At 48.4% G+C, this 14,008-nt stretch overlaps 1 protein-coding gene across 2 annotated transcripts in view; it reads left to right on the top strand.

The window, feature by feature from the left end:
• Window positions 1–14,008, top strand: part of LOC146009947 (uncharacterized) — a 56,539-nt gene that overhangs the window by 9,166 nt on the left and 33,365 nt on the right. Inside the window, exons 5-6 of one of the 2 annotated variants that reach the window (XM_083150623.1) lie at window positions 838–2,126; window positions 13,547–13,548. In XM_083150623.1, the coding sequence (XP_083006749.1) occupies window positions 838–2,126; window positions 13,547–13,548 (1,291 nt within the window). Of the gene's footprint in view, window positions 1–837; window positions 2,505–13,546; window positions 13,549–14,008 lie in introns of those variants that run through there. The other variant, XM_083150622.1, reaches the window with a different exon arrangement.

Here is a 14,008-nt window from a genome sequence, read left to right as displayed (position 1 = left end):
CTATTATACTCCTTCTCCCTCCTCACATCATGTCACTGTGTGTTACCAGCCCAGAGATCTGACCAGTCTCCTCCCCACACTCTCTGGTGTATCTCATACATCAGGGGCCATCAGCCCCTATTATACTCCTGCTCTCCCCCTCACATCATGTCACTGTGTGTTACCAGCCCAGAGATCTGACCAGTCTCCTCCCCACACTCTCTGGTGTATCTCATACATCAGGGGCCATCAGCCCCTATTATACTCCTGCTCTCCCCCTCACATCATGTCACTGTGTGTTACCAGCCCAGAGATCTGACCAGTCTCCTCCCCGCACTCTCAGGTGTATCTCATACATCAGGAGCCATCAGCCCCTATTATATTCCTGCTCTCCCCTCACATCATGTCACTGTGTGTTACCAGCCCAGAGATCTGACCAGTCTCCTCCCCGCACTCTCTGGTGTATCTCATACATCAGGAGCCATCAGCCCCTATTATACTCCTGCTCTCCCCCTCACATTATGTCACTATATGTAGTTGCTTATAGACATTAAACATCTAAATTTCTAGAATGTTTTAGGTAGAACGTTTCATCTTGTGCGATTTCAATAAATCAGCCAAGTCGCGCCCAGTCATCGCCATCTCCAACGATGATTCCTAGTGTGATTACTCAGCGTATAACCTTAGGTTGTGCGAGCGCTAATCAGCAATGGCGTTTCTGCTGTATTTGCTGGTTAGAGTGATACCCACAATGCATGAGGCTACAATGGCACCACACAAGATAAGTGCATCTCCCATTGTATGAACTTTTATTGAGTGCTGAAAATATCTGTTTCAAAAGCTGAATCTTATCCCCAGCAGATGGAGGGAGAAGCAGGACCTTGGAGGGACGTCTAGTTATGTCTTCAGATTATAAAGTAGGAGATAACATCGTACAAGATTCTCTGGGAGAAAACCCTATTACACTAACTATACAACCAGTGCTGGACAGTGACGATGCGTCATCAGCTCCCTCGGATCATAATGAATGTTTTGCTGGATATCTAGATGATTTTACATATAGAACAAGCTCTACGGGTGCTAAAATAATTCCCTGTTCTGAGTGTGGGAAATGTTTCTTAAAGCAATCACAGCTTTCCGTACATCAGAGAACTCACACAGGTGAGAAACCTTTTAAATGTTCTGAGTGTGAGAAATGTTTCTCACAGACATCACACCTTGCCGTACATCGGAAAAGTCACACAGGCGAGAAACCGTTCACTTGCTCCGAGTGTGGGAAATGTTTTACACGGAAATCAAAGCTGATTGCACATCAGAGAAGTCACACGGGTGAGAAATTGTTCTCCTGTTCCGAGTGCGGGAAATGTTTTACGCAGAAATCAGGTCTTGTTGTACATCAGAGAACTCACACAGGCGAGAAACCGTTTTCATGTCCAGAGTGTGGGAAATGTTTTACACACAAAACCTACCTCGTCAGACATCAGAGATGTCACACAGGGGAGAAGCCATATTCATGTTCTGAGTGTGACAAATGTTTTGCAAACAAATCTCATCTTGTCAGGCATCAGAGATCTCACACAGGCGAGAGGCCATTTCCATGTTTTGACTGTGGGAAATGTTTCTCACGGAAATCAAAGCTGATTACGCATCAGAGAATTCACACTGGCGAGAAACCATTCTCTTGTCTTGAGTGTGGGAAATGTTTCACACGGAAATCAAAGCTGGGTGCCCATCAGAGAATTCACACAGGTGAGAAACCCTTTTTGTGTTATGAATGTGGGAAATGTTTTCCACAGAACACGGACCTTCTTATACATCAGAGAAGTCACACAGGTGAGAGACCGTTTTTGTGCTCCGAGTGTGGGAAACGTTTTACCGTGCAATCCAATCTTTTCAAACATCAGAGAAATCACAGAGGCGAGAAGCCGTTTCTGTGTTCTGAATGTGGGAGATGTTTCGCGTGTAAATCAACTCTTGTTAAACATCAGAGAACTCACACAGGCGAGAGGCCGTATCCATGCTCTGGTTGTGATAAACGTTTTGCCTGTAAATACACTCTTGTTACACATGAGAGAATTCACACGGGTGAGAAGCCGTTTTCTTGTTCTGAGTGTGGGAAATGTTTTACACAAAAAACAACCCTTGTTGTACATCAGAAAACTCACACGGCGAAGAAAAACATTGCTACGTTGGTATTCAATACTAAACAGGTGGCGTAATCCTATGCTTACAGATTGTATTGATATCACTGATCATAGAGGGCCTTTTAAAGCTTTACTTTCAAAGTGTATCTACATGTTATTAATAAATGACCATCCACAGGCATAGGTGGAATATGTTACATTAACATAAGACAGGAACATTTAGTGGTTTCCTTCTAGTAGACACTGACTATAAATCTGCACAGCAATAAGATCTCAATGATGTTCTATCGGGTCCTAAATGATCTGTACTGTGATCAAAGCACTGAGAAAGATTTACAAATGGATTATATATTTGCTCCAGGTAGCTTAGCGATGTACGTGAGTGTGGAAACGCCCTAAAAAGGAAATGAGTAATGGCTGTCTCGTTTCCCATGGGCGAAGCGGCTGTCCCGATTCCCATGGGCGAAGCGGCTGTCCCGATTCCCATGGGCGAAGCGGCTGTCCCGATTCCCATGGGCGAAGCGGCTGTCCCGATTCCCATGGGCGAAGCGGCTGTCCCGATTCCCATGGGCGAAGCGGCTGTCCCGTTTCCCATGGGCGAAGCGGCTGTCCCGTTTCCCATGGGCGAAACGGCTGTCCCGTTTCCCATGGGCGAAGCGGCTGTCCCGTTTCCCATGGGCGAAGCGGCTGTCCCGTTTCCCATGGGCGAAGCGGCTGTCCCGTTTCCCATGGGCGAAGCGGCTGTCCCTTTTCCCATGGGCGAAGCGGCTGTCCCTTTTCCCATGGGCGAAGCGGCTGTCCCGTTTCCCATGGGCGAAGCGGCTGTCCCGTTTCCCATGGGCGAAGCGGCTGTCCCGTTTCCCATGGGCGAAGCGGCTGTCCCGTTTCCCATGGGCGAAGCGGCTGTCCCGTTTCCCATGGGCGAAGCGGCTGTCCCGTTTCCCATGGGCGAAGCGGCTGTCCCTTTTCCCATGGGCGAAGCGGCTGTCCCTTTTCCCATGGGCGAAGCGGCTGTCCCTTTTCCCATGGGCGAAGCGGCTGTCCCTTTTCCCATGGGCGAAGCGGCTGTCCCGTTTCCCATGGGCGAAGCGGCTGTCCCGTTTCCCATGGGCGAAGCGGCTGTCCCGTTTCCCATGGGCGAAGCGGCTGTTCCGTTTCCCATGGGCGAAGCGGCTGTCCCGTTTCCCATGGGCGAAGCGGCTGTCCCGTTTCCCATGGGCGAAGCGGCTGCACGTTTCCCATGGGCGAATCGGCTGTCCTGTCGCACCTATTTAGATGATGGTGGGTATAATTTGCAATGCAGCGTGTGCTTTGTTCACCAGATATCGAGACAATCTCAACACGTTCTGTTTGTGTTAGCGCCATTGTCTGTAATGTCACTACCTGCAAAAGGAAACTCAAAAATGAATCCATTTGTATATTTTATATATTAAGACGAACAACACCATTGCTTTTTCCTGTGTGATATGTTACATGACTACCTTCCCAATCAAAAAATGTCATTCAAAATGGCTGCCGTACCGGTTACAAACCCTTACAAGTTTCCCTCACTCCCATATCACTTGATTAATATTTCCTGACTCATTTCCTTTTCGTAAGGATGTTTTCACGCTTATGAACTACTCAGTGTTCTAGAACCCCAGACACGTTGTGCTGAGATCTGTATGGTAAAAGCCGGTTATGGGTTCCTGGGGTATGGATGTGTGAGAGAAGGGGGGGCTCCCTCCGTTATGCTGGTTTTAGGCGTTTAGGCCATCAGCCTGAGAGCAGGCTACATAGTACCTAGTAAAGGCTAATAAAAAGCTGTATCAGTACTTGGCTCAGTGTCTCACTACCTGGTAGATAAACCAGGCCTTGTATGAGATACTGATGGGTGAATTGAGAGTCCGGTGTGTGCGCCTATGTGTTTGCTAGGGACATTAGGACCTTACATTTAGGGAGGAGGTGTATTTTGCATAGTAAGTGCCCGCATGGGCTAGCATTTTTTTTTTATTTTTTTTGTACTGTACAATAAAACTAGCATTGGCTAAATTGCATTAAACCCTGGACTGGTGTGCTGTTTTCCTGGCTGCTGTGTGTGTGTGTGTGTGTGTGTGTGTGTATTTGCCCATCTACGCCAGGAGAGGGCATCTCTACCGTGATCTCCTCACTATACATATGAATAGCTGTATTGGCTGTATCTGTACGTTTAAATATAGTTATTTATTAATTGCCAGTTATGGCACACACATGTTCCGCAGCGCTGTACAGAGAATAGTTGAACACTCACATCAGTCCCTGCCCCAGTGGAGCTTACGCTTTATATTCCCTAACACATGTACACGCGCACACATTCACACTGTTGGTTGACAGTATATTTTTGGAATGTGGAAGGAAACCCACAGAAGCACACGGAGAATATACAAACTTTTTTCCTCCTTTCCCTGGTGCTCGCAGGTGCCACATAGCCCAAGAATCACGCGGCTGCGTGCAGCAAAACAGCCGCTTCCAGGTGGGCACTGACATCATGTGCCCATCGTTAGCATGTAAAAACACGCCTACTTTTGGCCGTACACTCCAAGCATTTCATTGGGCGCATCTACTATTTTTGCAGGCACGCCCACGAAAGGCCAAGGATCCACCCGACATGCCTACTCCCCTGTCAATTAGGTTGGAGCGGCTTGCAAATAGAAAAATTTGCCAAAGGTGCTTGCAGCCTGTCCCCTAGCGCATGCGCAGTACAGCCAACGGCCAGCATCCATTCAGACCTGTGTGACAGGGCTGAATTGGGCCCACAGTGTTTGCAGTCTACTTTGTGCTATACACCGATGGGCTATAAGTCCGAGGAGACCAAGATGGGTGGATTTCCAGAAAAGTACTTCAACAAATGACTAATATTAAAATAAGAATTTATTATAGTATGCTTATGAGAATATACAGCATACACATCCGCAAACTCGGCAGCCCCGCCCTCTGCGCCAAGAGGCTGAGTTGGTTTCAGTCCTTCCTGGCACTTCTGCAGTCAGTGTGTCATCCAAGAATGAGGCTCATTTAACACTGACAGAGTCCTGGTTTATATATATGGCTTATATGCTACAGAACTCCTGAGTAAGCTGTTTCATAGCTGCAAAGTCTACACTGTAGTGTCATCATAAATGTAAATAACAGCAGAGGGCGCTGTTGCCTCAGTGATGAATGTAAGGAATAGCACAGGAATTACAGCAGAGAGCGCTGTTGCCTCAGTGATGAATGTAAGGAATAGCACAGGAATTACAGCAGAGGGCGCTGTTGCCTCAGTGATGAATGTAAGGAATAGCACATGAATTACAGCAGAGAGCGCTGTTGCCTCAGTGATGAATGTAAGGAATAGCACAGGAATTACAGCAGAGGGCGCTGTAACCTCAGTGATGACTGTAAGGAATAGCACATGAATTACAGCAGAGGGCGCTGTTACCTCAGTGATGACTGTAAGGAATAGCACATGAATTACAGCAGAGGGCGCTGTAACCTCAGTGATGACTGTAAGGAATAGCACAAGAATTACAGCAGAGGGCGCTGTTGCCTCAGTGATGAATGTAAGGAATAGCACATGAATTACAGCAGAGAGCACTGTTGCCTCAGTGATGAATGTAAGGAATAGCACAGGAATTACAGCAGAGAGCGCTGTTGCCTCAGTGATAAATGTAAGGAGTAGCACAGGAATTACAGCAGAGGGCGCTGTAACCTCAGTGATGACTGTAAGGAATAGCACATGAATTACAGCAGAGGGCGCTGTTACCTCAGTGATGACTGTAAGGAATAGCACAAGAATTACAGCAGAGGGCGCTGTTGCCTCAGTGATGAATGTAAGGAATAGCACATGAATTACAGCAGAGAGCACTGTTGCCTCAGTGATGAATGTAAGGAATAGCACATGAATTACAGCAGAGGGCGCTGTTGCCTCAGTGATGAATGTAAGGAACAGCACATGACTTACAGCAGAGGGCGCTGTTGCCTCAGTGATGAATGTAAGGAATAGCACATGACTTACAGCAGAGGGCGCTGTTGCCTCAGTGATGAATGTAAGGAATAGCACATGACTTACTGCAGAGGACGCTGTTACCTCAGTGATGAATGTAAGGAATAGCACATGAATTACTGCAGAGGACGCTGTTACCTAAGTGATGAATGTAAGGAATAGCACAGGAATTACAGCAGAGGGCGCTGTTGCCTCAGTGATGGATGCAAGGAATAGCACATGAATTACAGCCGAGGGCGCTGTTGCCTCAGTGATGAATGCAAGGAATAGCACATGAATTACAGCAGAGGGCACTGTTACCTCAGTGATGGATGTAAGGAATAGCACATGAATTACAGCAGAGGGCACTGTTACCTCAGTGATGAATGTAAGGAATAGCACATGAATTACAGCAGAGGGCGCTGTTGCCTCAGTGATGAATGTAAGGAATAGCACAGGAATTACAGCAGAGGGCGCTGTTGCCTCAGTGATGGATGTAAGGAAGAGCACAGGAATTACAGCAGAGGGCGCTGTTGCCTCAGTGATGGATGTAAGGAATAGCACATGAATTACAGCAGAGGGCGCTGTTGCCTCAGTGATGACTGCAAGGAATAGCACATGAATTACAGCAGAGGGCGCTGTTGCCTCAGTGATGACTGCAAGGAATAGCACATGAATTACAGCAGAGGGCGCTGTTGCCTCAGTGATGAATGCAAGGAATAGCACATGAATTACAGCAGAGGGCGCTGTTGCCTCAGTGATGGATGCAAGGAATAGCACATAAATTACAGCAGAGGGCGCTGTTGCCTCAGTGATGACTGCAAGGAATAGCACATGAATTACAGCAGAGGGCGCTGTTGCCTCAGTGATGACTGCAAGGAATAGCACATGAATTACAGCAGAGGGCGCTGTTGCCTCAGTGATGAATGCAAGGAATAGCACATGAATTACAGCAGAGGGCGCTGTAGCCTCAGTGATGACTGTAAGGAATAGCACATGAATTACAGCAGAGGGCGCTGTTACCTCAGTGATGGATTCAAGGAATAGCACATGAATTACAGCAGAGGGAGCTGTTGCCTCAGTGATGAATGTAAGGAATAGCACATGAATTACAGCAGATGGCGCTGTTGCCTCAGTGATGAATGTAAGGAAAAGCACATGAATTACAGCAGAGGGCGCTGTTGCCTCAGTGATGAATGTAAGGAATAGCACATGAATTACAGCAGAGAGCGCTGTTGCCTCAGTGATGAATGTAAGGAGTAGCACAGGAATTACAGCAGAGGGCGCTGTAACCTCAGTGATGACTGTAAGGAATAGCACATGAATTACAGCAGAGGGCGCTGTTACCTCAGTGATGGATGTAAGGAATAGCACATGAATTACAGCAGAGGGCGCTGTTACCGTACAGGAGTACAGGACGGTCGCCCCCTGAGTTAGTGTCTCGTCCTACTGGGTGGGAGTTAGGGTGCATGAGAGCAGGAGGCTGGGTGGTAAAACATGATAGGGGAATGTGGGCAACACATGGTGAGCGGATCCCCACTGGCGGAAGTTACGGGGCAGGAGAACAGGAGGCAGGGCAGTGATAAGGGTGTGTGGGCATGAGGGGTAGTAAAGGTTGATGTGAGGGGGAGAGCAGTATTATAATGGGGGCTGATGGTTTCTGATGTATGAGATACACCAGAGAGTGCGGGGAGGAGACTGGTCAGATCTCTGGGCTGGTAACACACAGTGACATGATGTGAGGGGGGAGCAGGAGTATAATAGGGGCTGATGGCTGCTGATGTATGAGATACACCAGAGAGTGCGGGGAGGAGACTGGTCAGATCTCTGGGCTGGTAACACACAGTGACATGATGTGAGGGGGAGAGCAGGAGTATAATAGGGGCTGATGGCTGCTGATGTATGAGATACACCAGAGAGTGCGGGGAGGAGACTGGTCAGATCTCTGGGCTGGTAACACACAGTGACATGATGTGAGGGGGAGAGCAGGAGTATAATAGGGGATGATGGCTCCTGATGTATGAGATACACCAGAGAGTGCAGGGAGGAGACTGGTCTGATCTCTGGGCTGTTAACACACAGTGACATGATGTGAGGGGGAGAGTAGGAGTATAATAGGGGCTGATGGATCCTGATGTATGAGATACACCAGAGAGTGCGGGGAGGAGACTGGTCAGATCTCTGGGCTGGTAACATACAGTGACATGATGTGAGGGGGAGAGCAGGAGTATAATAGGGGCTGATGGCTCCTGATGTATGAGATACACCAGAGAGTGTGGGGAGGAGACTGGTCAGATCTCTGGGCTGGTAACACACAGTGACATGATGTGAGGGGAGAGCAGGAGTATAATAGGGGCTGATGGCTCCTGATGTATGAGATACACCAGAGAGTGCGGGGAGGAGACTGGTCAGATCTCTGGGCTGGTAACACACAGTGACATGATGTGAGGGGGAGAGCAGGACTATAATAGGGGCTGATGGTTCCTGATGTATGAGATACACCAGAGAGTGTGGGGAGGAGACTGGTCAGATCTCTGGGCTGGTAACACACAGTGACATGATGTGAGGGGGAGAGCAGGAGTATAATAGGGGCTGATGGTTCCTGATGTATGAGATACAGGAGAGAGTGCGGGGAGGAGACTGGTCAGATCTCTGGGCTGGTAACACACAGTGACATGATGTGAGGGGGAGAGCAGGAGTATAATAGGGGCTGATGGCTCCTGATGTATGAGATACACCAGAGAGTGCGGGGAGGAGACTGGTCAGATCTCTGGGCTGGTAACACACAGTGACATGATGTGAGGGGGAGAGCAGGAGTATAATAGGGGCTGATGGTTCCTGATGTATGAGATACAGGAGAGAGTGCGGGGAGGAGACTGGTCAGATCTCTGGGCTGGTAACACACAGTGACATGATGTGAGGGGGAGAGCAGGAGTATAATAGGGGATGATGGCTCCTGATGTATGAGATACACCAGAGAGTGCAGGGAGGAGACTGGTCTAATCTCTGGGCTGTTAACACACAGTGACATGATGTGAGGGGGAGAGTAGGAGTATAATAGGGGCTGATGGATCCTGATGTATGAGATACACCAGAGAGTGCGGGGAGGAGACTGGTCAGATCTCTGGGCTGGTAACACACAGTGACATGATGTGAGGGGGAGAGCAGGAGTATAATAGGGGCTGATGGCTCCTGATGTATGAGATACACCAGAGAGTGTGGGGAGGAGACTGGTCAGATCTCTGGGCTGGTAACACACAGTGACATGATGTGAGGGGAGAGCAGGAGTATAATAGGGGCTGATGGCTCCTGATGTATGAGATACACCAGAGAGTGCGGGGAGCAGACTGGTCAGATCTCTGGGCTGGTTACACACAGTGACATGATGTGAGGGGGATTGCAGGAGTATAATAGGGGCTGATGGCTCCTGATGTATGAGATACACCAGAGAGAGTGGGGAGGAGACTGGTCAGATCTCTGGGCTGGTAACACACAGTGACATGATGTGATGGGGAGAGCAGGAGTATAATAGGGGCTGATGGCTCCCGATGTATGAGATACACCAGAGAGTGTGGGGAGGAGACTGGTCAGATCTCTGGGCTGGTAACACACAGTGACATTATGTGAGGGGGAGATCAGGAGTATAATAGGGGCTGATGGCTGCTGATGTATGAGATACACCACAGAGTGTGGGGAGGAGACTGGTCAGATCTCTGGGCTGGTAACACACAGTGACATGATGTGATTGTTCCTGAAATATGAGATAAGGGATTGCTGTAGTGACAGACCAAGGAGAATATGTGACTCTGTACTTATCACTGCTTATCACTCACCTGTGCTGATATGTGTAGGGATTTCCTCCTCCTTAATAATCACAGGGAGCTCATCTTCCTCATTTTTTCTCTCTTCTACAACAACCATGTGAAAATCGTTGGGTGTTGTTATTTAATTTTTTTTAAATGGTGCAGTTTCGGATGACCTGTTGATCCTGGCACAATCGGCAGAAGTTCTCCAAGTCCATTTGATTTGGATTATAAATTTGCCCAAGTCTGCCATGATTCCCGCACAGTCTATGATCCATCTAGGAGCCCAATTGTATACGATACATCAAATAATCTATCTGCCCTACACCACCACGGTCACAGCTGATAGCCTTATCACCATTGGTGCATCTCTCCCTTTCCTGGTGGCTTCTAGACCAGAACATCGCAGCGGGGAAACCTTTTTGGATTCACCAGTAAACTCTCTTCACTACGGATGCCAGCCTCCGTTGGTGGGGAGCCGTGACTTGCCAAGATCATTCCAGGGACTATGGAATGCACCGGAAGCCCAACTATCAATCAATGTCCTCGAACTGAGAGCAGTGTTATGGGCCCTTTGCCTGGTGTAACCCTGGCTCTGAGGTTGCCCTGTGCAGGTCTAGTCGGACAATGCGACGATGGTGGCTTATATCAACCACCAGGGGGGCACTTGCAATCAGGCTGCCATGGCGGAGACATCCTACATCTTTCAATGGGTGGAGAAGAAGATTCCAGCTCTGAATGCCGGAGGATGGGCCCTCCGTCCAGAGGTGTTCCAGATGCTGGTATGACGTTGGGGCAGACACGGAGGTGCAATTGATGGCATCACGCCACAACCACAGGGTCACCCTATATGGGTCCAGGTCTTGTGACCCAGGGGCCTGCATGGTGGACGCCCTGTCAGGCCCATGGCCGTTTCCTCTAATTTACGCCTCCCCCCCCCCTCCCCGAATTTTGCCCCTCCTGCGAGTGGTCAGCAAGTTGAAGGCGGAAGGAGGCACATTGATCCTAGTGGCTCCACATTGGACCAGATGGATCTGGTTCTCAGATCTGGAGCCTTGTCAGTGGGTCCTCCGGTCTGTCTACCTCTATGTCCAGAACTGCTCTCTCAGGGACCCTGCCTATACCCGGACTTGCAGCATCTGGCTTTGACGGGGTGGCTGTTGTGACCTCCTTGTTATAGGAGGTCACAAGAAAGGTAATCTCAACAATGCTCAGGGCCCGCAAACCTTCTTCGGCTGGCGTTTACCATCGCATCATCGCGATGGATGTGGTCCGTGCATTGCGCATCTATGTGCGCCACACTAAGACTCTCTGGAAGTCGGACTCTCTCTTTGTGCTCTACGGGTTTCAGAAGAGATGTTGGCCTGCTACTAAGCAGACGATTGCCAGCTGGCTTTGCTCTGTCATCAAGCAGGCATACTTGGGCGCCTCCCTCCCAGTTCCTTCCTCTTTGCACACGGTCTGTGGGTGTGTCTTGGGCTGTTAGGGGTGGTGCAACAGCAGTGCCTCCCAGGTTTTGGCCTTTGGCCAGAGTGTAGTTGCTGCGGCACAGGCACGTCCCCACCCTAAGGTGGCTGCTTTAGGACGTCCCAGCGTTAAGCCTGTGGCCCCTGATGTGTCCCAAAATATAAAATGAGATTTATGTCTTAGCTGTTAAATCTCTATCTTCGAGGACGTCAGGGGCCCCATTGATTCCTCCCTGCCGCGCCTGCTTTAGTTCTGTTAGACTTAACAATTATTCTGTTTAAGGAGTTCACGTGTCCAGAATGTGTATCTGTGCGGTGCTTCTCTTCCTTCTCTCTTGTCTCCTGCCCTGGCTTGTTAAAAACGCAGTTGCCTGGAGGAGGGGAGGAGCCTGTTGGCCTGGGAGGCAGAGAAGTTTAACCTCTTAGGTCCTGGAAGCTCTCCCTCCCACTCCACTACCCAGCGTTAGCCCTGTGGCCCCTGACGTCCTCGAAGAAAGAGATTTAACAGGTAAGACAGGAATAGATTCTTTACAGTAAGGGCAGTAAGATATGGAATACTCTGCCAGAGAAGGTTGTGGTGGCAGAAATCAATGTATCCCTTTAAAAAGGGTTAGACAAATCTTTAGTAAATGAAAACATACAGGGTTATAACCATTAATCATATAGAACTATACCAGATCAGTAATAAATAGGTCAGCCATTTTGGGTCATCCCGGATTCTAGTGTATAACAGATAGGCAGTAACGTCATCCGGGTGCAAGGTTACTGTGGTGCCCTCAGTGGATATGAAACATGCGTAGAAATCTCAAGGGATTGGTGTAAAAAATAAGAAAGAAAAGGTACTTGTTTCCTAGCACGGCGCCCGTCGTATGCCATCGCATACCATTAGTTAAGGTATGCAATGGGACCCGATATTAGGGTTTTAAGAGCTTACTGTACAATTATAATATCGCATCGCATGCCATTACAATGGTATGCGATGCAACGTGATCAGAGCATGCGACCCGATCAGATAGACCCGATGGCATAAGATAAAAATCGTGGGCACGGGCTCGGAAACAAGTACCACATTTATATATATATATATATATATATATATATATATATATATATATATATATATATATATATATATATATATATATATATATATATATATATATAGCTGAATGGCAAAAAGGCGTCACTCGGAGACTTGGTAAACTTCAAAGCTTTATTGTGTGGTGACCGACACCAGTGTTTCGAGCAATCTGCTCGTCCTCAGCGTGTGTAGCGTGTAGTCAGAACACTCCTCTGCCACTGCGTGCTTCCGGGTGACGTCATCACCCCGCGTCCCCGCCTCTGGAACGCACGCCGGCGATCGGAGCTTACCCCACTTCACTGACAAGTTGGGTAAGCTCCGACCGCCGGCGTGTGTTCCAGAGGCGGGGACGCAGGGTGACCAACGTTTCGTGGCCAGGGTTGCCACTTTATCAAGGTGCCATGTTCATTGGCACCTTGATAAAGTGGCAACCCTGGCCACGAAACGTTGGTTACCCATGCCTACTGTGTGATTTGTTTGAACCGAGTGCCGCTGTCCCCTCTACATTGTATATATGTATATTCCTCGCTCTCAGATGCTGAGGGTGGCTAGAGTGATCAGTGACCCCCTGATTGTCTCTGAACGCCTTGACCAACTCATTGTCAAATTTGCTGCTCGCGGGTATGATCATGACCACCTGCAGCAACAGAAAATGCAAGTCCTGTCTATGCCTCGTTCTACATTACTCCAGCCTAGCAAACGCCAGTCTGGGAAGGTTCTGCCCTGGACCAGTAATCCACTTGGCTTCTAAAGCTCTCTGGCCCATTGTTAAAAGTGATCCGGACTTGCCTGTGTTCAGAGAGGTGCGGCCTCTGGCAGCTTTCAGAAGGGGTCGTAATTTACGCGACCGTCTTGTCAAGACGGACATCACCGGGATGAATATACCCCGGGCCCCCAATGTGTACGTGAAGCCTCCTGGCTGTTATAGCTGCCATGACTGCACCACCTGTGGACACATGGTGACGTGTAAGAATTTCAAGCATCCACATTCCAATAGGATGTTTGCAATTCGGTCAGTCTTGACCTGCCGTTCTGAATTTGTGGTTTATATTATTTTGTGCCCCTGTGGCCTTTATTATGTCAGCCAGACGACACAGTCGTTCCGGGTGCGAATGGGTCTCCACAGATCGGCCATAGGTTTGGCGCTCGGTGGTAGAACCATTGACCAGCCGGTGGCCCGGCATTTTAAGGCTGCAGGGCACTCTTTATCTTCATTAAAGTACTTTATGATCGATACTGTCAAAGACTCACCTAGAGGAGGTGATCGGGCAAAGCGTTTGCTCATCGCTGAGTCTAGGTGGATCTTTCGCTTAAACACGATTCATCCTTATGGTCTCAACGATAAAATTAGTTGGAATTCTGTGACCTCTTAAAGTGGTGTGACATATCGTGATTCCATTTGGCATTGGGTTTATCTTGCTTTTATTGTATTTTTCTATGTATTTTTTTATGAACCATTTTTTTATGTACTGCTTTTTGTGCTTCTTCATGTATTTTTTTTCTTTTTCCTTTTTTTGTTTTTTATTCTCAGGGTTCTATGGAAGTCTGTTCATAGAATC

Source organism: Crinia signifera, chromosome 6 (genome assembly GCF_055691185.1).
Source record: "Crinia signifera chromosome 6, ASM5569118v1, whole genome shotgun sequence".
Taxonomy (NCBI): Eukaryota; Metazoa; Chordata; class Amphibia; order Anura; family Myobatrachidae; genus Crinia; species Crinia signifera.
The sequence above is the reverse complement of the archived record's forward strand: the minus strand, read 5'-3'. Positions and strand labels throughout refer to the sequence as shown.